The 25,353-nt window shown below is 42.8% G+C and overlaps 1 protein-coding gene across 1 annotated transcript in view; it reads left to right on the plus strand.

The window, feature by feature from the left end:
• Nucleotides 1-24,758, plus strand: part of NOSTRIN (nitric oxide synthase trafficking) — a 57,131-nt gene extending 32,373 nt beyond the window's left edge. Inside the window, exons 8-16 of the mRNA XM_047722079.1 lie at nt 5,209-5,334; nt 11,294-11,392; nt 11,488-11,613; nt 15,619-15,727; nt 16,604-16,692; nt 19,443-19,568; nt 20,583-20,697; nt 21,795-21,884; nt 24,537-24,758. Coding sequence (XP_047578035.1) covers nt 5,209-5,334; nt 11,294-11,392; nt 11,488-11,613; nt 15,619-15,727; nt 16,604-16,692; nt 19,443-19,568; nt 20,583-20,697; nt 21,795-21,884; nt 24,537-24,643 — 987 coding nt within the window. The 3' untranslated portion in view covers nt 24,644-24,758. The remainder of the gene's footprint in view (nt 1-5,208; nt 5,335-11,293; nt 11,393-11,487; nt 11,614-15,618; nt 15,728-16,603; nt 16,693-19,442; nt 19,569-20,582; nt 20,698-21,794; nt 21,885-24,536) is intronic.
• The last annotated feature ends 595 nt before the right edge of the window (nt 24,759-25,353 follow it).

A 25,353-nucleotide genomic window follows, 5' to 3' on the forward strand; every position in this document is an offset into this window, starting at 1 on the left:
ATTTTCAACTTTTTGGTTAACTCCTTTTCAGATTTTATCAGATCATCCCAGTTTTTGCCTTTTCCTGTGGGTGACGACACACTCATAACCAGTGGCAGGGGAAGGTGTCAGCTCTGACATTTTCTTGTGGCTTTTTCTTGTGCTTACATCAGCAGTACTAATGTCAGTCTACATCTCAGAAGTCTTTTTGAGACACTTGTTAATTTTGTGTGTGTAACCTAATTAAAGCTAGATGATAAATCTGCAAATCCTCACTCCCCAGACCACGCGGATGGCCACGCGTCTCAAGACACTGAAAGGGAAGACATTTGTGAGGGCGCATGTCAGCTTCTTATGTTCTAAGATCCCCACTGTCCCTCCAGAGCCCATAACTGTCCATGGGTGGGCACCAGGGTCAACTCAGGATGTTCAATCAGAGTAAACTTGTCTAGGCAGAAAGGAACACAAATAATGTTGGAGATATGCTAGATTATCTCGCACACCTCATACGGTATGGGCTCCAAATTGGAAAGCTCTGAAATAGTCGGTATCTTCCCCAAAAGATGAAGCCTCCCTATGAAAATGCAGGCCGCACCCCCATGACCCAAAACATTCTTAAAAGAAAAAAAAATTGTCATTGCCAGTAAGGCTGTCATTTCATCTGAAGAAACTATTAGATGAATAACTCAAACTCATTGTTAGCAAGATTTGACAACATTTTTATTTCTTCACCTGTCAATCTTCCCAGTTGGAAACAATCATTAACAAGTATTGAATAATGAAGCGGGCTTTTGAGGAGGCCAAACCACAGTGTGCCACAATGCTGAGCACCGGGGCCTGGCACAGGCATGGGGAGCCCTCATTAGAAGCTATTCTTTATTGATGTCAGGCAATAACAAAGAGATAAGCGCTGGGCGGCTAAATGGTAGATTTCCTCTTCCTTCCCTCATTAGCAGCTTCCATGGGAGGTGGAAGCCTGTGGTCTTTCTCTGCCCTCCTCCGCCTGATCCTGTTACCATGGGACCTTGACTCTCATGATATTAAGACCTCTAGCATCTTCATTCTTTATCTGGTAGCTTTTTTTTTTTTTTTTCTCAGTCCTAAGGCTAAACACCTAAGGCAGCATTCATTCATTGCATTTCACAGAGAACTGCCCATCATTTCCAACCTGAACAGAGCGGGCTCTGACCTGCTCAGCAGTTCTTCCTGTTTTCCCTCTCAACAGTCCTTGTTCTCAGCAGAGCTGATCTAATCTCCATTCTTCTCACATCTCCATCCTCACTACCCACTCTCAGTGACTGACTATCTTGCCTCCTTCCTAACAGAGTAAATTGAAATCGGCTCAGCCACCTGCCTACTAAAGTCAAATGTGTGGTGGGACAGACCAACTCTTCATCGTGTGCTTGGATTCCCAGCCCATCCTGCCTCTCAGAGATGCTTCTCTTGATTGTTTTCCTTTTGCCTGTATCTTGGACATACCCCTCTCTAATAATTGCTTCTTATCAATCAACATATCCTTCCCCACCCCATCTTGGGAGAGTAGGAAGAGTCAAGGAGACACCTTTCCATGCCTTTATTTTTGTTCCTATCCAGATTTTATCTTCTTTCCTTCTTTTTATGATAAGATTTATTGAAAGGGTTGTCTGTGCTCTGTCTCCGTTTCCTCACCTCCCGTTCAGTCTTCAATCCATATCAATCAAGCTTTCCCCATCATTCTATGAAGAGTGCCCCTGCTTGGAAAACATGTCATCCTTGTTGCTAAAGCCGATGTGTACTTTCCAGCTCTTATCTGAACTTCTTGGAAGCATTAAGCATTGTTGACGTCCTCCTTCTAGAAAATTCTCTTAACTTCAGCGACACCTTACTCTTTTGGTTTTTCTTTCTGGTAACTTTTTCTTAAACTCCTTTATGGACTTCTTTCTTTCTGCCTGATCTTTATATATTGCTTTTCCTGATGATTTCTCTCCTGGGACTCATTCTGTTTTATTCAGCATTGTATTTCCAGTGCCCAACATAGTAGTCTCAAAATCGGGTACTCACTAAATAACCAGTACTCAATAGATATGCCCTCAAGGCTTCTTCTACCATGTCCAGGCTGATAATACCCCAATTTATGTCTCCAATCCAACCAGTCTCTGAATTGCCTCCTAGTACCTCAAACTCAACATCCAAGATTGGAACCATCACTTCCCTCTACCAAAAATGTTCTGTTATTCCTGTTTTCTATATCTTTGAATATTACCATGTAACATATCGTCATTTCTACCTTCTAACCCAAATACTTCTTGAATTTTGCTACTCGTGCTTTCTCCCAACCCCAACTGCTCTCTCCCAGACCGCCATCACCACTACTTGCAGCTCTCTGACAGACTGGTCTCTTGGCTTTCTGTGTGGCCTCCTTCTATCTCTTCCTCATCCGCAAGCCCACCTGACTTTTCTGAAACTTGAATATGAACATATCATTCTCCTTTTAAAGGCCATCAGAGGCTTCCTCGTGACCTCAGCTAAAGTCTGAACTCCTTTATGTTGCCCTAAAGACCCTCCCTGACTTGACCTTTGCCTAGCTTTTCAGTATTATTGTTGTTCTCTCTCAAACAGTATGCCCCAACCTCTCAAAAAATTTTATCGGTATCATGTTATGCTCTTTTACCTCGCTAATTATGACTCCCATTTTAGCTTCATTCACACAGAGTTATTTCTGTGAGACCCATTGTACGCCAAGGCTCAGCTTATATGTCATTTTAATTCCAAGATTAGTTTAGGTGCCCCAGTGATACCTAATACTTGTATCATTCGGGGATCTATCACATGGGATAGTGTTGGCCCTGTGGGTCTCTGACAGCAGGGGAAGACTGTCTAGTTTACTTTCTAGTCCCAGAGCCTAGCACATGGCACATTGTGGCGCTTAATAGATGTTTGATGAATAAATGAGTGAGATGTTTGTTCCAAGAGAAAGAAAAGAAAAAGCATTCAGTATTTGACAAATTTTATTAAGTTTTCTGAGAATTTCCTTAAATAAGAATATAAAAGTCTACCATTCTTCTTTTATATCTATTTGGGGTTATTTGTTGTAAATTTGCTTAACGGAAACTTCTAGTTGATATAACTCGATAGTGTTGGCTGGTGAATGTGAGCAGTCATCTCAAAAGTGACTGCCTTCTCATTGCTGGGGATGTGAGCATTCTCAGTAAGAATCTAAGCATGATGATTTAGCAAAGTATAGCCAAGGCACACTTTCAGCTTTTTCACTATACTGTTATCAGGTTGAAATTCACAAGCTCATGTTTCTACAGATAAATGTGGTTCATTACACTTGATATACAAAACCAGATGTGTCCTGTGTAAGTCATACATCAGAGCTGAGGGACAGCTGAATGGCTAGCATATCAATCAGAATAATTAAGTGACTGGTGTTAATATTCACCACTTTGGATGAATGTTCTTCATTACTAAAACGTTAGTCAAAATGTCCTTAAGCATAAAGAAGGTCATTTATAAGAGCCTTTGTCTCTTTCCTTGAAACTCCTAGATTGCTTAAGCCAGAGGGATCTTTGGTGCTTCTTGACCTGTGCGTTGAGGACCATTTGTATCAGAATCGTCCTGACGGTAGTGAACTTCAGATTTCCTAGTCCCGTTCTAGAATGGCTGGATCAGTATTGCCACCTGTGGGACCCTGAAAATCTGCAATTTTACAAGCACTCAGGTCCTTCCTACACATATTCAAGTCAGAGAACCATTCATGTAATACAACTTCCTTTGTTCCCCAAGATGTAAAATCACTTGTCTGAGCATTTTGAGAATCAATTTCAGGGACCCTGGTGCAGAGCGTTTTGTTATCACTTTGATTTTCTAGAAGCCTTCACATTCAGAATGGCCAATTTTGGTGGCTGGCAGGAGGGGGCTGTTTGTGAACTACAGATCACTGGGGAGCGGCATCAGTGGAAAGCACCTGGCAAGCAAGCAGTCCACAGCTTGTAGTGGACGTTGGTCTGTGCCTCAGGCTTTTCACAGTGAGCCAGTTCTAAACTTCTGGGCTTGCACAATCTGCCTGTCCTCGAAAGAAATGCTGGGGCACAAGAGATGCCTGGGTGGCTCAGTCAGTTAAATGTCTGCCATCAGCTCAGGTCATGATCTCAGGGTCCTGGGATCAAGTCCCACATCGGCTCCCTGCTCTTCCAGGAATCTGCTTCTCCCTCTGCCTGCTGCTCCCCCTGCTTGTGCGCTCGCTCTTTTTCTCTCTCTCTCTGTCTGACAAGTAAATAAATAAGATCTTAAAAAAAGAAGAAGAAGAAGAAGAAAAGAAATGCTGAGGCACACAGAGGATTTACCGAATGTGAGTGTTGGGTCCATGGTCAAAGGACCGAGACTGATACAAAGCGAAGGTCAAGCAAAGCTTTATTTCTCGCCAAGCATCGAGAATCAAACTGACCAACCAGGGCCGTCTCTTGCAAAGAGGCGACCCCTCCCAGCCTCACAGACTAACTTTTATAGAGTAAAGGCCTTGTGGTTGAGCCTGGCCACACACAGGTGGCCAATTGAATTACAATTCATCCTATAGTAGCTGTTTGAACTAGCCTATCACTCTGGTCAGAATTGGGGCCCAAAAGGCAGGGCCCACATTCTTGGGTGGTTAGGGAGGTGCTTTCCTGATTGGATGTCTCCACCTGGCTTGACTCATCCTTGTATTCTGGGCTCTGTTACCTCCCCCTGACCTGACACGTCCTGGTATATGGGCTCTGTAATCAGGGGCTGGTCAGTCATATTTTACTGGTTTCCCAGACTTGTTTCTAAGTAAGTTCCTCTGAGGGGGAAGGGTCAATCTAAGTTTACTGCATAAACAACAAAATGGCTCACTCTGGCTAAGCAGGCCCTTACAAGAGTACAGGAATCATTAGTAGATGACAGTTGAGCTGCGCTTGCTTCCCCCCACCTGTCACTTGGCCTCCTCGATTTGACCAACATGAACACATCACGTCACACTGAAGGACCTCAGTTTCCTTATGTGAACAATGGAAGGAATCATATCAACAGACCCTTAAGTTTCCTTTCAGCTCTGATATGCCTTTTCTCTGAGTAAGAGCTTTGATTTTGTCATCTGTAGGTACTGAGGCTGACTTTAGCTGGGAGATGAGAACCGGATCGCTGGGTTGCATGTAATCCTTTACCTGGGGTTACCAAGGGCTTTGATAAATGTGTTAAGGAATATGTGGCCCTGACGTTTTCCTTTAGCTCCTCAGTAAACTGAAAAAATCGACGGAGAAGTTGGCAAAAGAAGATGAAAACTACTACCAAAAAAACCTGGCTGGCTGTGCTACCAGACTCAAGTGGGAAAACACACTGGAAAGTTGCTACCAGGTGAGTCCTGTGCTGGCATTTTTCTCTTCTTCCGTGGAGCGTTGTGAGGCCTTGAAAAGGAAGGTCAGATCTACAGTTACAGGACCGGATGAGCTCTGTCCTTGGTGATGACCCTCACTCATACTGTGATGTTAGGCAGACCACGTGACTTCCAATCGTTTCTATTTCCCCATGGATCCATTAACCAGTGCTTATTTACTGAGGATCGGTGGCCAGCTTCTAATTCTCAGTGGACACGATAGCACTCAGCTAACTTCAGAAAGTGCTGTCGAAGTGCTGTGTAAATTAAGGCTTGAGAACTTGGTGCTCAGAAGTGAGCTTTAGGCCTGAGAGCTGTTTATACACTAATCACTTAACGGAGTTCTTTGTATGTGGGGCTTTGTGTTGGGTCCTGGAGCAATGATTAAAGAGAACCATCTAGCCGGAGACGTGTAAGTTTAGCAGCAAAGATGTATAAGGAAAGGATTGTGGCAAATCATCTGATGAAACTTAAAAGGTATGAACAAGCAGATCACAAAAGAGAAAATCAAAATCACCAATAAACATATGAAAAGATGCTCAGTCATTTGGCAAAGATTAGAAAGTGACAACATCATGTGTTGCCAAACGAGAATTGCTGGGACACAAGAATTCTTATACCTCTCCAGTGAGAATGACTTGATAGTATCTAGTAAAACTGAGATGTGCGTGTAGTTACAGCACGGCAGTTCCCCTCCTAGGCATATATCTGGTATATACCTGTATACCAAGGGTGATGTGTAACAATGTTTACTGCAGAATTGTTTATAACTGCATGATGAGAAAAAATTGTACAGAATCCTCATACCTATCAGTAGAGGAATTACTCTTAAAATGTGCTCTAACTTAGAAAGTTGACTAATATCTAGCAATAAATATTAATTAAAACTATATTTAAACACAAATTAGAGGCACCTGGGTGGCTCAGTTGGTTAAGTGTCTGCCTTTGGCTCAGGTCATAATCCCAGGGTCCTAGGATCGAGTCCGCCTGCTTCTCCCTCTGCCTCTGCCCCTCCCCTCCTCTCCAGCTTTCTCTCTAGCTCTCTCCCTCTCTCAAATAAATAAATAAAATCTTAAAACACACACACACACACACACACACACACACACACACACACACACACACGGGGCGCCTGGGTGGCTCCGTGGGTTAAAGCCTCTGCCTTTGGCTCAGGTCATGATCCCAGGGTCCTGGGAGCAAGCCCCGCATCAGGCTCTCTGCTCAGTGGAGAGCCTGCTTCCCCCCATCCTCTGCCTGCCTCTCTGCCTACTTGTAATGTCTGTCTGTCAAATAAATAAATAAAATCTTAAACACACACACACACACACACACACCAGTTAACCTCAAAAGCATGATGTTGAAGGAAAGAAACATGCTATTTATACATTGTGTGTAAATTAAAGGATTTACAAAAACCCATGCCCCAACCTACAGTGAGTTTTTATGTGTGTGTTTGTAGACTTACACATATAGACTGCATCTGCGTTGTATGAGGGAGATGGTGGGAATTGAACTGAGCTGCCACATACGTTGGCACAGCTTGTGGACAGCCTGGCAGAGGACAAAACGAACCCAGGCTCAAAAGTTACTCCAACTATGGTCTGTCTGAACAGCTTAGCTCTCTACTTTTTAAATCAACATAAATCTGAGCCAGTGAAACAATGTTCAACTCTGAGCGCTAAGAACACGAATGTTTTGGTTTCTTTTTTCCTCACATTTTAAGTTTAAGAAAATGTTTAAAGCAAGATACAGTTGCAAAAAGAAGCAATCAAGACACACTTTGATTAAGCCCAGTGATGTGGGAACGATACAGGTACTGCTAGGGACAGGCACAGCCCTGAGGACGTTCACTGCGTTATATTTTGCATTCATCACAACATCATGAAGAGGTTGCCATTTCTTTCCCAATTTATAGTGAAGGAGTGGAGATGTGAAGGTACTCGCCCAAGATGGTGACAGGGTTCAACCTAGCAATCTGATGCCACGGGCTTGACCTCTGCTCTCTGCCTCTGCACAGGCAAAATTCGAAGGGCCATATTTAATCTCTTGCTGTTCCACTTTCAAGGTAGGATAGATGCAGAGTTAGGGAAGAGCAGGGAAATTAAAGGAGAGAAGAAAACTAGGCCAAGGAATACAGGAAATGAGGATAAACCCTTCTTTAATTTACACCTTCAAACATAGGGTCCTGGTACTTTCGTTGCTTCTGCTCAATAGGTTTTAGATGAAGATGACGAGAAAGGGCCAAGGATTTAATTTTCAACTTTGTCCATCTGAAACCTGACTCTCCAGCCTGGCCTCTGGTGTTGCCTCACCCCCTGGAACTTCTCAGTGGACCTGTGGCTTTTCCACAGAGGCTGGCTTCCTTGGAAGCCCTGTAAGATTATGGGAGAGAAATTGTTGTTCCCATTCCATCTTCCAGATGCCCTTCAAGGGCTAGGAGAAAAATACTTAACCTCTGTGTCTGCACTCTTCTCATCCCTCTATATCACAGGAATGGGGGATAATTATGGCTCCCACCTCGTACGGCTGCCAACATGTCCGATGTAGCCAACATCCAGCTGGCTTTCAAAATGTCTTAGGTATTGCTACTACCACCTCCCTTCTCAGAGGCTCTTACCAGCTCTCTTTCCTTTTTCTCAGTTTTCTTTTTTCCTGTTAGGGTCCTCCTATACCTCTCCTCCCGACCCACCCCCTTTCACCAGCCCCAACTTTTATATGAAGACATCATAGAAATTATCTTTTTTGTTTATAAAGTCTCCCTGAAGGAGACAAGATACACACTTATCTCTGTTTCAAAAGATGACTTTGCAGGCAAACAAAAGCACAGATTTAACTATAGAGAACAAATTGGTGTTGCCAGAGGGGAGGTGAGTGGGGGTGGGGGGCATGGATATAATAGCCAAAGGGGATTGAGAGGACATTGGTCTTGATGAGCACTGAGTAATATAGAGAATCACTGAATCATAATATTGTACACCTTATTCTAGGATAACGCTGTATGTTAATTATACTTGAACTTTTAAAAAAAATCTCTTTTAACTGGGCTTTAAAAATATTTAAAACTAGGTTTTTAAATTAGAATCCAAGTCCCATGGAGAATCTGCTCAAAATGAGAATCTCCGTAAGGAAAAGATTTCTTTTCACCCTTCTTGTATCTTGGCTTATTGTTCCCACCATGCCAGAGGCCAATATCGTGCCACCCCTTGCTTTCAGTTCTCACACTTCACTCTTACCTCAGCTCCCTTACAGCTACCTTCTCCCTAGTGCCAGCTCAGCCCTGTAAACTCACTGGAGACTACTTCTGCCAAGTCATCCTTGCCTGGCCCTACTTTCTTCTTCCCTTGGCTTGTATACTCTCCATCTGCACCACCAAGTCACTAACTCACATGTTACACTGTGTATTCTAGATCTTCTGTTGTTCACAAACTCAGGAGAAGAATGTTATATTAATGAAGACACATAGCAAAAGTAGGCTGAACTGCATTAAAGGGGGATTTTATTATAAGTGTGTGAGGTGGAAATGTGACAAGCATTGTTCAGTTTCCTTTTTCCCCTCCCTTCTCCCAGGACCATTCTTTTGTAGAAATGGGGTATAAGAATTCGTTTAGATGTCCTATAATGTATCCTCTTACCCCTTCTTACTCTCCAAATTGGATTTACAAGTTCTTTCAGGGAGCCTCCATTGTGCTCGAGGCAGTGTACCAGACACTAAGAAATGTCGAGTTTCAAGTGAGGTTAGGAAGTAATAAAACCAGTTCTACACACCATATGTCAATTAGTCTTACTATTCATACTCATACCATGCTCAAGGCACATTACCTACCTTCCAAGAACAAACAATTCAGTTGGTAGAAATAATCTACAATATATTTTGAAAAATAATAGCCATGCTACTAAGAATTACCAAGAGCCAAATATTTGTTTCCAACAGTAAGTACTCAAGGAATTCTTTTAGAGAGGCATTTGTAATAAGTGTCAAAAGCATTAAAAATGTTCACCTTCTCAATAGTGTTCCTCATCTGAACCACAATAATCTGAGTGATTATTTTCACAGTTCCCCCAAGGGTGGTAGTGACTGTCTCTCTAGATGCGGGGCGGGGGGAGGGGGGGTGGCCAGGGGTGGAGGCAGTGGGTGCTTCATACAGCATACAATGGATGCCTCAGGACCGTAGGGCTTGGCTGTCTCCCAGAACCCGTGGTGAAAAACACAATTTTCTTTCTATAAATTCATCTTGAGGAAATAGCTGAAAAACAAACCAATTTCTTTTCAAAATACATTAAAAGCAAAAGGGCGGAAACCATTCAAATGGCTAGCCTTAAGGGAATGACTAAATGAATCAACTATGCTGTATGCAGTCCCACACAGCAGACTCTATTAGATGGTGTTTCTGGAGACAAACAACAGGAGAAACCACTCTTGTACAATGTTAAGTGAAAAAAAATGGGATACAAACTTGAATAATTTCCTAGGTAAGTAGAAAAATAAAATCGTACATATACGCACACCTAGATGGATCGAAATACATCAAAATGCTAATGGGTTAGCTCTGGGTAGAAGAATCATAAATAATTTTGAAATTAGATTTTTTTGTGTGGCCCTTTAGAGTCCCAGGACAAGGTCTCCAAGCAGCTAGCGTGCTTGTTAAAATTCTGACTCCTGAGCGCCTCCCTAAATGAGATGAATCCGATGCTCTGAATGATTTTAGGAAGGGGTCTAGGTGATGACTAAGCATGCTAAAATTTGAGAGTTCTTGCTCTGGAGAGAATCTGGTATTTCTTTGATCAGTTTTATTTAAGCAATTTAGATGAAAATGAAATCCTTCCAAACTCCTTGAGTAGTACCAACTGGAAGACCAGGACGACAGGACTGAGGAAAATGAATAAAGGATGTGAGTTAGCGTGGGGCCTGGGCCCTAACCTGTCTCCAGATCTGCGGTTCCCTGCTAGCTCTGACCACACTCTCATATATGTGCTATTGTAAAGGCACAGGAGGACAGTTCGAGATCCTCCTGAGTATTTTGCTTCTCTACAGTCTATTTTATACCAAAAGAATAAGATCATAGAGAGCAGTAATTCACTGAGATATGGATTTCACCTTTGCACGGTGGAGTTTATCGCTGCCTTTTTTCATGAGGAGACATAGATCATTTTAATGATTTCCCTGAAATGTAATTAAAATCTCTTAACCATTACCATCTCCACCAAGAGATACTGATGATTCTAGTCTCAGGTTGATGCGGGGGGCTCAGCCCGTGTCAAAATAAGGAAACAGTGGCCCACCAGGATACAATGTGTTCCTAAAACCTGGCCTAAAATTTCATAATTTCAAAGTTGATCAGACTTTGGGGTTCTGCTCTTGTCAAATAGTCTGAATGTATTTTCAAGGTATGGATAAGGGTTTTACTGGGCTTCCCATTCCTTCTCTAGAACTCACAGATGCTGGGATGCCTCGGTGGTTCAGTCAGTTAAGCTTTTTGGCTCAGGTCGTGATCCCTGGGTCCTGGGATCGAGTCCCACATTGGCTCCTTGCTCAGCGGAGAGCCTTCCGCCTACCGCTTCCCCTACTTTTGTTCTCTCTCTGACAAATAAAGTAGAATTTTAAAGTTAAAAAAAAAAGAATGCTTTTCAAATGACCTCTTTTCTCCCTTTTTACTATATGAATGCCAATTAACGCATAACATCAGCCTATATACCTTTTGGGCCAAAACAGCCTGCGGAAACTATGCGAGTTAAACCAATCCTAAATGAGGATAAACAGGACACACACCAAATCACATTCCTATACTGGGAACCTCCCCCACGGTAGCCTGGAAAAGACATCATCAAAAGGCACTAACATGACCGTTACCGCAGGCTTTCTTGGGGTGTCATTGTCTGGCTGGATGCCTTTAGCTTTGCACAGCAACTGGCTCATCTTCTGTCATTTTCCATCCTTTTCAGAGCATCCTGGAGCTGGAGAAGGAAAGAATTAAGCTTTTATACAATAGCTTGAACCAGTACACCCAACATATTTCTGTTTTTGGCCAAACCCTGACCACAGTGAGTAGTCAACATTTCTCTGTTTCTGATGCACATGGCAAGAACCAGCAGCAGACGTTGTTCAGCAACCTTATTCTGCTTTCTTGGCATTACAGTGCCACACGCAAATTCACTGTGCCGTCAGCAAGATAGATGTGGAAAAAGATACCCAGGCTCTCACGGAAGAAACTGCAGTTTCATCCACAGAAAATAAATCCGAGTTCCTATTAACCGATTACCTTGTAAGTATGGAATGGAAGGAAGTTCCCTTGATGGGGAACCTTGTTCATAGGCTGAGGAATGCATTTGAAAAACACTGGGTGCAGTCGTCAAGGAAATATCTTGTTTTGTAAATGAAAATATTTGATATTTTTCATAGTCGATATATATAAAACAAAACAAAACAAAAAAAGGAGGACGTGGTTTACAAGCTGTGCAGTAGAAATATGTCTTTGGTGTCCTCTGGAAGGGAAGAAAGTCAAATGGGATTCTAGACTGAATCTTTATGCTCAGTCTCCTAGAGTAATGCCAGGCAGACGTGTTTCAGGACCTATAAATAATCACTGTATAGCCTGTCGGTTGTCTGTTGCTGCATAACAATTACCCCCAAACTTAGCAGGTTATAACAAGCATTTATTATCTCACAGTCTCTGTGGGCCAGGAATCCAAGTGTGACTTCCGTGGGTGACTCTGAGTCCCTCACAAGGCTGCCATCAAGGTGCCTGCCAGGACTGCAGCCATGCCAAGGCTCTCCTGGGAAATGACCTGCTTCTGAACTCACCCACATGGCAGATGGCAGGCCTCTGCCCCCCCCCCCCCCCACACACCTGGTGGCTGCAGATATCAGCTTCTTGCTATGTGGGCTCTCTCCACCTGTGGGGCATTCACAAGACGCCAGCCTGCTTCACCTAGAAGCTAGTGATCCAAAAGAGACAGAACTAGAGTGTCCAAGAAGGACATAAGCTAATCTCAGAGGTGACATCTCTTCTTATTCTGTTTGTCAGAAACAAGTCGATAAGTGCAGCCCAATAGTGCAAGGGCAAGTCAGTAAGTGTGCATGGAGGGGATTGAACAAGGGCAGGACTCCTGGAAGGTGGGGATCGTGGTCAACATTCTTCATCGTCCTTGCCTTTGAAAACTTCACACCATATTACAGAAGCCTATTTTGAGGGCATTTGGGTGATTCTGTTATTATATGAAACTTACTAAAAACTGATCAGTGTGCCTGGTCAGAGCCTAGGCATCTCACTTCTTTGTTATCTGGGGGGAAATTCTTTGTCTTCTTGGGACACACCTCAAGGATTTTGTCCTCCGCTCCCCTCTTGTTAGTCTTAATTGTACTGTTCTAGGAGCTGATCATTAATTACCACCAGCAGCAGGAAGAACTCCTCTGCTGTATTTCTTCCAGACTTTCAAGGTCCAGATTGAGAAGGTTCATTTCCACCATATGGAGAACTAGCCTACTGGTCATGGCCTCCTATAGGCTTAAAAGTGCAGCTGAATCCAACATCCCAGGAGTCCTGTTCAAGGAACAAGAGGTGAAGGAGGAGGGAAGGCAGTTAGGTTAGACACAACAGTGGCTCTGACCAGCTCCCCCCCAACCCCAAACAGCAGTAAGTGGCCACCCATTTCTTGAGTTAAATCTTTTTTTTCCTACCCTGGCAAAAATGAAGTGAATTAGCAATAGCAATGTCTGTTCCAACCAGAAACAAATGTAGCGATGGGAGTAGAAAGGAAGTTAAAAGCGCTCTTCTAGCGCCCAGCTAGCTCAGTCGGTAGAGCATGAGACTCTTAAAAGCGCTCTTCTTTTTTTTTTTTTTTCTCTTGCCAATAGTGTAGGCAACCCCTGAGATGGGAAAATGTACAATAAAATACATGAGTCACTTTCTTATAAAAATGCCCCTATTGACTAAGCTGTCAATAAAATAGGGGTCATTCTTCTTAAAAAGAATGTTTTTAGGCTTGTGTTTAGGCTTCTAGTGAGATGTAGGGATGCAGCCATGACAGTTTATCCATAACTGACATGGATAGTCAGTTATGGATAGTCAGCCCATGGGAATTTTTGGTTTCTATGGAATGTCAGTGCACCAGAGCTAAAGACTATATATATCTCTTGTCTAAGAGAATGGACTGTATCTCCAAATGGGTAAATGGGATTTCCTTATTATCCTCAAAGTAAAACATGCCCAGAATCTGCCTATAGACATTGGCAATAAGCCTAGATTGATTTATATCTAGTTGCCAAGAAATGTACAGGGACTAAGGTAAGACAGGAGAACAGTCCAAGTGCAGATAAGGGGATGACCAGTGTGAAAATACTCATAAGGTTATTATAAAGGCCGTGCTCAGAAGGTTGCATCTGAAGTTTCAAATTCCACCTTCAATATTGATCTTTCTAAAGTCTTTGGAAGAGAAGGACGAATTCAAGAAAGTTCAAGGATAGCAGTATACTCTCTCCTTGAGCTGTGCCAGCAGTGATCCACTTCTGGAAATTATTTGTAAACAGCAGGCGTCCCCAACAGCCCAAATGAAGTCTTGGCCTGCCGGGGAGCTGGAGCCAGAGCCAGAGTATAATGTGCATTTCTCCAGCAAGGAGGCCCCCTGATGGGTGGAGTTAGGCACCCTGGTTTGGGGGCTGTTGGGCCGCAGGTTGGGGTGGCGGTGAACGGGGTGGGCATTCCCAGGAGCAGATGGGAAGGAACACTGGGATTCAGAGATCCTGGGTTTCAAACTGCTCCGTTTGTGTCTTCATTTATTTCTCTGTCAGAGGGAAAATAAGACCAATCTCACAGGGTTGTTGCAAGGATCACATGTAATAATGCTACCAACTTTTATAATATACCATTCACAATATATAAATAAAATATGTCTATCTCTACCTTATTGTTCCTATAAAGGATATTCTCTGTACTATAAATCCTCAAACTTTGTGACAGTCTGTCTAAAGCTAATCTGTCCACCAACAGTCAGGATGCTCATTTTTCTCCTTCTTTGTCAGCAAAGTCCTGACTCCTCTACTTCTGTCTTCGGATGTTAGTGTCCCCTCATTCTCTACGGGGTCCTGTCCATCTGCTACCCTCCACTTCAGCCACCTCTCCACCTGTCCCTGACATCCTCCTTTTTTTTTCATTCGACCCTTGAAATAATAGATGTGAACGCTCAAATATTGGTATCAGTTTCTCACATTTTATATGACAAAATCCCCTCTTCAGCCCATAAATCTGGCCTAAACTGCCAAGACAACTTTTCCTTCCACTGTGTTTGCTCAAGCAACTGGTCTGTGTATTGTTCCTGATATATCTCCTACAGCCTCTTTCTGCCCTTTCTTTGTGCCATTTCTCCTGCCCTGAGTACCCTTTGCCCTCCTTCCCCTTGACTGAGAAATCCTGATTAAGTCTTTTTAGCCTCCTTGAAACTTTCATGTCCTGGCACTTGCTGAATCACGCATTCTGGTCTGCACCACTCATGAGTGAATGTGGCCTTGAATTGCTAGGTCTCTTAGTGTTATGCTTCAAGGCCTGACTGAATTATAGACCCATCTGGGAAGAGCTCATAATATCCCCAATAGCCAGCCAGTACAGGGCAGACACAACAAACATTGGTTCCGTTCCTGACACTGTCCTGGCTCCTAGCAAACGCATCATGCTACATTTGAACCTTTAAAGAACTCTAACTTGAATCAAGATTAATAGGGAGCAGGCATCTGGGTGGCGGCTCAGTCAGTTAAGCATCTGTCTTTGACTCAGGTCACGATCCCGGGGTCTGGGATCGAGTCCTGCATTGGGCTTCCTGCGCAGTGGGAAGTCTGCTTCTCCCTCTCCCTCTGCTCCTCTCCCCACTCGTGCTATTTTTTCTCTCTTTCTCTCAAATAAATAAATAAAATCTTCTTTAGAAAAAAAGATTAACAGGGAGCTGTAAAATATCCAACAAATAGATTTACTTATCAAGAAACTGTGAAATAACTATAGTAAGGCTCTTTCTCCAACGATAATGTGTTCCATTATAGAAAGTGCTCAGCTGTGTACATACAAGTTGTGGATGAAGATGTTTTCTTATTAAGCAGGTCAAGGACAGATGGAACATTCTAGAAAACCAAAGGTTATCCTGACTTTATTTTATTTTTACTCTTTTTCTTCTGGCAAGTTAATATTAAATACAGTCGTCAGTGAAATTCTCAGTGCAACTGGGAGTAGCAAACCTTACTTTTTCTCCTTCAATTGTTAAGGATCTTTTTTATTCCCCTAAAGGAAGAAGATCTTAACAGTGCAATGAATAAAGAGCGACAAGAGTCTTCATTAAAATCAAAACTGTTGAGATTGCAAAAAGATATTGAAAAAGCCTCAAGAGACCAGGAAGGTGTGTAATTATATCTGTGAATGGCCCGATCAGGGAAAGTGTTCTTTCTACTCAGGGGTCTCATTCAGAGGTAGGGCGAGTCCACCTTTGCTAACGGGGGCAGGGATCACCTCATTTAAAGATTCATATGTCAGACCTAATTTGTGTGAATCAAGAAAAATGGAAAAGAAGACAGGAGAGCACAAACAGATTGAAAATGACATTTGGGTCTATTTAAGAGCGCTCTCCAAGCACTGTGTCTCCAGAAATAATAGCATTTTGCCGTGTTTCTGAAACTGGCTGGAATAAGGGACAGCTTGCTTGGTTTGAAACACGGTAAACCTCCTTGAGCACATGGGTGTAGTTTCCTTGTTTATTTCTTTGTAAACGATCCTTCTGAATGAGTTGGGGATGTCAGAATGGGAAGCAGCTCTAAAGCGATGTGGGTAATAAAAACAGCCCCGCACTCCTGATTCTGGTGTGTGGAGCTCATTTGATGTGGACCAGAACAACACACTGAAATGTAATCCCTGAATCCCTGAATCCAAGAAGGTGAAAAGTTAGAAACTACCGCAGTGAGGGAGAGCCCAGCACTGCGATACTTTTGGGAACCGACCACGGATCGGGTCCCCAAGGAGGATTCACAAAGCTCATCTTGCAAAATAACAATCAAGATTCTTTTTAAACACCAGAATTTCTCAACTTTCATTAAATGAGGGTACAGGCCACCCATTCAGTCAAATTTAGTCACAGCTACAAAGAGAAAGAGCCTTGGCCACTGGGAAATCGCCCTGGTGTCCCTTCTGGGCTCAGGCTCCCCCTGCACGTGCCCCTGTCAGCTGTGTCCCCCCAGGACAGGAAGGACATCAGTGACTGAGGGGACGGTTTCATTGTCAGGCCTGGAACGCATGCTGAAATCCTACTCCAGGGACACCGCCTTCTCAGACCCAGAGAGCCAAAAAATCACAGCAGCCTTGATGGACGAGGTAAATATTTGCAGCGTCCACTTTCCTAGATTTAATGATGAAAGTTATTTTTAGAATGCTTGTTTTCTGGGCCTGGTTGACCTCTGCTTGCCTTTCTTTTCTCATGACATAGAACAATCTAGTCAGAGAGCCTCCTTGACAAGCCGTTTGAGGGATCTGGAAAAATTCAACTACTTAGACATGTTTGCTTTAGTGTCCTTCCAGGAAACCAATTGTGCCTAAAATAGAATGCCCCAAAATAGAATAATTCCATCAAGGTCTGGAAACCACGTGTACTTTAACCCCGTTAAGAGAAGTGATTAAAAACACAGGGTCTGCATTCAACAAGGCCTATATTTGGATCTCGTTCTGCCCTTTCCAGGGACTTGGGACAACTTTACTTTTCTCGGTACCTACCTCAAAGGGTTATTGTGAAGATAAAGTGTGAGCTAGAAAGGGCCAGCACTGTGCACAGAGGAGAGCTGAAATCCTGGTAACTACAAAGAGTTCATTTCCTACTTACCGGTCAGCTAACATCAGGAGCTTATGAAAATAACAGGAGAACGGAAAGCTTGGCCACAGAGAAGGAAGAGGGGAGTCTGGAGTGTGCAGCAAAAACTTCTGAGGAAAGGGGAAGAAAAGTTTAGAGACTGAGGTGGTTTTGAGCGAAGAGGAGATACTGTCAGAAGAGGGCAGGGAGAGGCATCTCTGGGCCTTTTTGCTGAGGGCCTAGCCCACAGCAGCTCCCAGGTGTTTGTGGGGGGTCATGGACAATGCGGCCGCTTCAGAGGCACCCACAGTGAAAGGGAGGCCAGCAATGGCCTGTGGGTTTTATGTAGGAGTGAAAATGAACAGATACTATGAGCTATGTGTGCTAGATACAGGTTTTCTGCTATGACGAGAGAAAGTTGACTGGGATTCATCTGAGAAAAACTCAGGAAGAGATACAAAATCTTTAGCAATGTTTTGAAGGAAACAGGCAGCTGGCACGTTGTACGTAGTCTGACTGACTCTTGTGAAAGCCAGGTACCTCATCCCTCTGTTCTAACAGGCAATTTCGGTCGTTCTCTGGGGAAAGGAGACAGATACAGCCAGGTACAGTTTAATCTGTCTTTTAGCAGAGGCTTCCTTTAGTGGGGGAGCTGTTGTAAAAACAGGCCTCATGCTTTCAGTGAAGAGAAAGGCCCTGAATTCTGTTCACTTGGGAGCAGAAGTCTAACACACTTGCTGGGACACATGGCTGCGGGTCCTATGAGATTAGAAAGCAGTCCATAGGACATTTTCTGTGACAGTGCAAAAGGTTTGGTTTACGAATTCTATGCAAACCCTGTTTACCGAAATAAAGTCCTATGGAGCATTTTGTGATGGTGTGAACTTGTAAGTTTATTTCTTTGGTGGTTCTTGCATAGAATTTTGTTGTTATCATTACCAGCCTAGGACATGCACTGGGATACCTGGGTACACGCTGGCCTGATTCACACAGCGGAGGGTGCAAGGTTGGAGAGGGTCCGCCCCCTGAATTCACGGTGTTTATGATGGAGCCAGTACAAACCTTCAAGTTTGGATACCAAATACCTTTGTAACTTGGTTACACACCGCTGCATTGGGTGGAGGGAGACTGGGGATATTGGTAGACTTTGTGTTCCCCAGGCAAGGTTTCTTCCAGGAGGAAGCTGTTTCATTTAAATGCTTCCCAATTCATTGTCTCTTGGTCCTTCAAGTGCCATATTTGAAGCAAGAATGTCGGCAAGGCATGTTCTATGAAAAATTTTTGCAGAAATTGAATGTAGGGTAGACATTGCCTTCAGAGGTGGGAAGGAGCACCACATAGAGGAGGAAGGAGGCTTGCCCTATGATGTTCTCAGATGCAGACTAGGTCTAATGGTAGAAGGTATGTGATGGGTTTCGATTTCACCTTATGTTAGCCTCCCCCACAATGCAGTGGGTCATTCCCCACCCATCAGAAGAGTTCAGTCCATGGTTGTGGTCCCCTGGCAAGGAATGCAGGGTTAGGAATCCCCATGCTGGAGGTGTGGGAAAAGGGAGGAAATGATGGTGAGGAAGAGATGGGGTAAGCAGGCTCCTTCCATTGTTTAGTTTCCAGTTATCCTGACTGAACACAGCTTGACAGAGAAGCTATTATGAAGTTTCTAGTTCAAGGTCAAATGGAGAACTAGGAGTATATCTTTAGCTTCACTTATTTTTACACCCAAATACTCCAAATATTGTTTCCAGTTTCCAGAAATGTTACTGTAAACTTTTTGGGTAATATAAGACCTCACCTCTGTAAGAAAAACAGTAACAGCAGCAGCAACAAAAAAACCCACTTCACACCATTTTAGTTGGATCCTATTTGATGCAAGTTCAGCTGTGCTCACAGTACCGAGCACTACGTTCAACTGCCTTTCTTCAAAGCCCTCCAAAGCTCTGCCTTCTGCAGTCAACACTTATTATTCCCTTTCTCACTCCTCAACAGTAAATTGGGTAAAGCTGTCTGTTGCCACAGAACCCTCATCTGTCTAGGTTTCCAGTTTATCCTGTTCATAAGAGTCCAGAATAAGATGCACTCAACAACCACGGGTTTCCTTTAAAGTGCTTAAAGGTCCACTTTTTGCTCTCTTTAGCATTTTCTGTGCCTGTCTGCATGAGTTGAACGTGTACTTTTCTAGACCTCTCTGTCATCTTGGGAGTTTTCCTGATATCCCTCTACCCACGCAGCTGTGCCTCATTTTCTAGAAATTTACTCACATGGCCAAATGATGTGTCCACAGACCAATTTGAAACTAGACCTTTTGCAAGCAAATGCCTACAAACTGTCATCGGTCTTAGCAGAACTTGAGCAAAGACCTCAACCCAGCCATCCCTGTAGTAACTCCATCTTCAAGTGGAAAGAAAAGGTAAAAACTTAAGAGATGGATTGTAATTTCCTGACGGGGCTTGCTGTATGGAGTGGCTTCAAGTAGTACCAGGGCAGAAAAGGCTATTATGAATTCTATATGGCATAGATCTCGAATCCCAATTGTGGAATTTTAAGATAAATTTTTAGTGCAGTAACAAGAGCTCATCACAAATGAATACTTCCTTTGCAGACTAAATATGAGGAGCTAATAACACTTTGGATTCATTCTTCTTCCTCCTCATATCTTAACTTTATTCTCTGAACAGGCTTTTAGAGTAAAATTTCATACGGACCTAAACTCTGAGATAGAGGAATTGATGATGAGCGCGTGAACGCACAGGAGTCGCTCCTCCTTGAAGCTGTTTTCCATTTCCTGTCAGAAGGGGGAGCTGTAACCATCTTGTGATAAAGGCCTTGTCTTTCTGTGAGACTCAGGACTCCAAATTGATCTCAATCACTTAGAGTCCTGGCAATTTCACTTGCGTGAAAGCCGATTAAAGTTGAATGTGAGGAGGTAAAGCTCTGAATGTTATTATTTGACCTGGAGCTGCAGGTCAGAATTGGAAACACGGGCTATAAAACGCTCTAATGGTCTAATTCTGAAAATATTATGGCTTCAGAAACAATTAAGGTTTATAGTAGAGTTTAGAAAAGTATTGAATAGGGACGCCTGGGTGGCTCAGTTGGTAAGCAACTGCCTTCGGCTCAGGTCATGATCCCAGCGTCCTGGGATCAGCGTCCCACATCGGGCTCCTTGCTCAGCAGGGAGCCTGCTTCTCCCTCTGCCTCTGTCTGCCTGTGCTCACTCTCTCTCCCTCTCTCTCTGACAAATAAATAAATAAAATCTTTAAAAAAAAAAAAGAAAAGTATTGAATAACTTATTTATACTCTCCTCCCCAAAATTCAAAGACAAACTCCTGAAGTAAAAAACTGTGGAAGAGTTAAACTTGTCAAAAATATTTTAGATGAATGTTGTTAAAATGACTTTTTTTTCTTTTTACTCTCTAAACAGCAACAGACACATAGTTATGTAAAAATATCTCGGCCTTTTCTGATGAAGAGATTAGAGAATGTTGTGAGCAGGACATGTCCTGGTGGGCAGAGAATCCCAATTTCCTCATCTACAGGTAATCCCATGCCCACAATAATTTGGGCCTGGGTTCTGTTGGTAAAGCACATTGTGACATTTACATTTTATTTTCAGGGTCACATGGGCATATATCAATACAAAAAAAAATTGCATTTCAGTTAGGACTGATTGATTTGTTAGCATTTGTAGCTCTCTGTGCAGATGTAATCCAAAAATGTGGGAAGGAGTAAAAAAGCGAAAGGTTGGGGGAAAAATGTATGCTATAAGAAAGGTCCCTTAGATGACTGGCATCCGTGTTATTCAGTCTGCAATTTGCTGTCCATACATTCACCCTGAACCATTGTGAGAAACTCTGTCTCCACAGTCTTCTCCAAAGATCCATGGAAATCCTGTCCTTTCTGTGAGAAATGTGGTGATCCCAAGACCTACCTCCTCCCTTTATTCAGCTGCCTGACCTTAGCTATTTCACCTTTCAACACTCACCTTTCAACACTCACACACACACACTCGAACACATTCTCTCTCTCTCTCTCTCTCACACACACACACACACTCACACACACACACACACACACACACGTCATTGTCCCTTGTTTATAGTTTCCAAACTCAATTCTCGAGTTTCTTGATGAGAAGTTGGGAAAAATTCCAGGAAAACCCCAGATGTAATGGTTCACGTGGTATAGTAAAGACTCCCCATCACTTTAATTTAATACATAATACCAATATTATCTAATTACAAGTAATTATTAATTATTTAGTAATTTTATTATTATTATATAGTAATACTTAATACATAATACCATATGTATTAGCTAACTGATGTTGATAAAGAAGTTCATGTGGGAAACAGTTTTAAATTATCATCTTTAATATTTTTTTCTCCAGACTCATTATGTTACAAATTATCATACAGTTTTTGATTATATCATATACCTAGTCCCTACACATAGTAGTGTGTCATAAATGGTTACTCTACCAAGGAATGAATACTATGTGAAATTGTAAACTTTCCTCTTGAGAAAATGTCAGCAGATTTCGGCACCACACCATTCAACCACTCAGGAGCTTCCCATTCTGTTCATCTTGCCTACCGACCCAGCATTAATAATTATAACCGAATCCAACTTTCAGCCTCCGGTGTGGCCCAGCTCAGCAGCGGTCTTTGCAAGGCTCTATATTCTTTTCAAGCCAGACAAGATGATGAATTAAATTTGGAAAAAGGTAAGAATCATTTTCAAATAGTTTGACTGCCTTACCATGGTGAGATCTTTTACTTGAATAAAACTCCTGTTTTGTTTCAACAGCCTTACAAGTTACTACAACATCAAATCATCTCAGGTTTATAATCACCCTTTTTGGAAAAAATAAAGATAAGGCACACCAGAAGTAAAAGTCACATAATGAAAATAGCTAATATTTAGTCTGCGTTTACTCAGTGCTAGACATCGCTGTAAGCACATTGTCCCATTTAATGTTCATAATAGCCCTTTGAGGTAGGTATTATTGTTGATTCCCATTTTCTTGTTAAGAGACTGAGGCATGGAAAGGTTAAGTACTTTGGCTGAAGTTACAGGAAGTGATAGCATAGGCTTTGAACTCAGAAACCCAGAGTCATGCTTCTTATCACAGCACTAACTGGAGTAGAGTGTCAGTAATGGAAAGTTATTACAAAGGTAGCCCCACCTTTTTCTTTTCAGAGAGGTAAACACACAGGAATGTGAAATGATTTCCTCTCATGGCTTAGGGTAAGCGTGAGTTCTAGAAGCCAGGTCAGAGAACTTCCAGCTTAATGTTTCTCCCACTTATCTCTCAGAAAAGTGGTTTATGGCCAATCTAGGAAATGGCCCCCTTCTCTGTGTCACAGATTTTTGTTGAACATGGAAAGGTGTGCTGTCATGGGTTACCCTCAACATTAAATAAGAAAAAGTCACTGGCCTCAACTTTCTTTTTTTTTTTTTTAAATATTTTTATTTATTTATTTGACAGAGAGATGACAAGTAGGCAGAGAGGCAGGCAGAGAGAGGGGGGAAGCAGTCTCCCTGCTGAGCAGAGACCCCAATGTGGGGTTCGATCCCGGGACCCCAAGATCACGACCTGAGCCGAAGGCAGAGGCTTTAACCCACTGAGCCACCCAGACGCCCCTAGCCTCAACTTTCTTTGTGTGTCCAATTAGCAACCATATTTGGATGTTAAAGCTAAGGCAGAGATCTGGAAATGAAAAGGTGAGTGAGAAAGAGTTGTGTTGTAGTAGAGAGTTTATTATCTACAAGCAGGAAATGGCACCCAGAACCAACAGGAAGTCATGATGGATTTTGCAGTCACACAACAGAGGCACCATGTACTTGCTATTGGTTAATGGGTGCTTCCTTTTCAGATTGCCAGCCAGATTTCTAACAGGAACTACTTTTCCTTCTAGGTCAGAAATAAAAAAAAGATAAGAAAAAGGGAAATAAAGAATAGACCCTCTCCTCCCTTCATCTTAAATCAACATCGCCTTTATTTAAAAGTTGAAAGTGTTCTGGAAGTCACTTTATTCCTCATCATGTCATCCTAGGGTTACCTACAGCAGTAGGAAATGCTGTATTCCCACTTCCTGTGTGAATAAAAAACACATTTCTCAGATGCCACCTAGACTCCAGGGCCTGGGTTTGAGTTACATAGTCACACAATAAACTGATTCTCTTCTTTGCCTTCAGTTCTGTTGGCAGCAAAGTCTACTTATACTTTATATCATAAGTGGGTTCCTTAAGTAAACAAAACCATTGGAGGTTTGGGGAAACTGGCAACAAAATTTTAAATTATTTGTTTGAATTTCTGTTAGCAGACTGTGTCGATATGCTGACCTGAGATCTGAGATCTGCTGGCCTGACACAACTCAGTGGAGGTAGAACTTAGGCTGAGAATGATCTCCTATAAGAAAAGTGATTTATGAGTGAGCTGAGAAGGAAGGGGGGTGGACAGTCCTTTGCCTAAGAAAGAAAATAACTGGGGAGGAGAATGAATGAAAGATAGACTGAAAAGTTACCTCAGAAGGATGCTCAAGGTAAAGGAGCTCTTAGATCCTGAAGGAAGATGATATTTCAGCTTTGATGTATAGTCAGCAGCCAGAGTGGAAGGACTTTCTCTCAAGAGAGGATCTTAGCCAGAGGATTTGAGGTACCAGGTTAAGCTTTAGGGTTACTAAGATCAGAATAGTGTTTTTGTTTTTTTTTAAAGAAAGAGAATTAGAGAAGGGCCATGTGCTTCTTAGCAATTCTATGTATTTGATTCATTGCTTTAAAATGTATTGTCTTTAAATTGATATTTTATTAAAGTAATCTACATTGCTGAATGAGGGGGTGTTATATTTCTGTGCAAAGCTGTGAGTTGGAACTTTGGACTATAAAACTGGCTCATGTAGTGGAGAGAAGCTCTCATGATCTAAAGAAAAGTCTGGTAGCTGAGACAAACCTTATAGTCACCATACCAGACTCTCTCCATCACCAACATGAGAAACCCTTAAAACACAGACATGGAGAAAGAGTTTGATGACAGGCCATAGGCCGTATCCAGAGTAAAGCCATCCAGCACAAGAAGGATGTAGGACCCAACGTGATTCTGTTCTTAAAACTATCTTAAGATAGTTCTTGAAACTATCTTATAGCATAATTTGGTTGTCCATTACCTTATTCTTTTTTAATATTCTCTGCATTATGCCTGCTTCATACAGAGGTGTTCAATAAATTTTGCTTCATCCCAATCACGTGCAGAGAATGATGCTCCCAAGTCACTCCTTGAAAGCAGAATCTCCTTCCAATTGTCTTACCCACTGGGTCTGGGCGTGTACTTAAATGGCAGAGCACCCTTTGTCTAACTAAATGTGCATTTTCACAGGCGACATTGTGACTATATACAGGAAACAAGAAGAAGGATGGTGGTTTGGTTCTCTGAATGGAAAAAAGGGCCATTTTCCTGCCGCTTACGTGGAGGAGCTCCCTTGAAACACTGGGAACCCCGCTACCCAGGCATAAGACAAGATTCTGAACACACCACCTTCCTCTGTCAGCCGTCCAGGGCCGTGCAATAAAGACAAATGCTGTCGTCTTTACAAATGGAGAACGGAGTCTTACCTGTGTGTCACCGTACGTCGTACTCTTGCTTATTTGCTTGAAACAGAGTCGGAAGATGGAGAGCAGAGGGAGGCAGGAAGGAGCTTAGCAGCAACTAGAGTTTTCAAATCCCAAGAGACCCTAGAGATGCCCCAACACAGGGAGAGAGACAGAGCTCAGATGGTTCAGCCACTTGCCTGAACTCACACAGTTTTTTGGTAGCACCACAGAGATTAGGACTCAGGTGTCCTTTTTGTCTGGGTTATGTGGCAACAGGCCAGAGTAAGCCTGTGAGGGGTCAAGCAGGGGCAGGGGGGCAAGGAAGAGCTGATTAAGAAGGAGATGAAGAGCTCGGCAGAGCCTGGCAGGTCAGACCCCAGGGAGGGAGACCCAGGTTAGGAGAGGGTAGAATAGAGAATTGGGAGCTGAGGCCAAGAGGGAGGGTGATAGAGAAGAGAAGTCTGGCTCCTAGGCAGAGGAAGTCAGTGTAGACAGAATGGAGTTCCATCCTCAGCCAGCAAGCTTCTAAGGAAGTGGCTTCTTAGATATCCCCTGTGCACACCCAGAACTGCTCTTAGAAGTGAGGTCAGGTGTGAGCCAGA

This window comes from Lutra lutra, chromosome 3 (assembly GCF_902655055.1).
Source record: "Lutra lutra chromosome 3, mLutLut1.2, whole genome shotgun sequence".
Taxonomy (NCBI): Eukaryota; Metazoa; Chordata; class Mammalia; order Carnivora; family Mustelidae; genus Lutra; species Lutra lutra.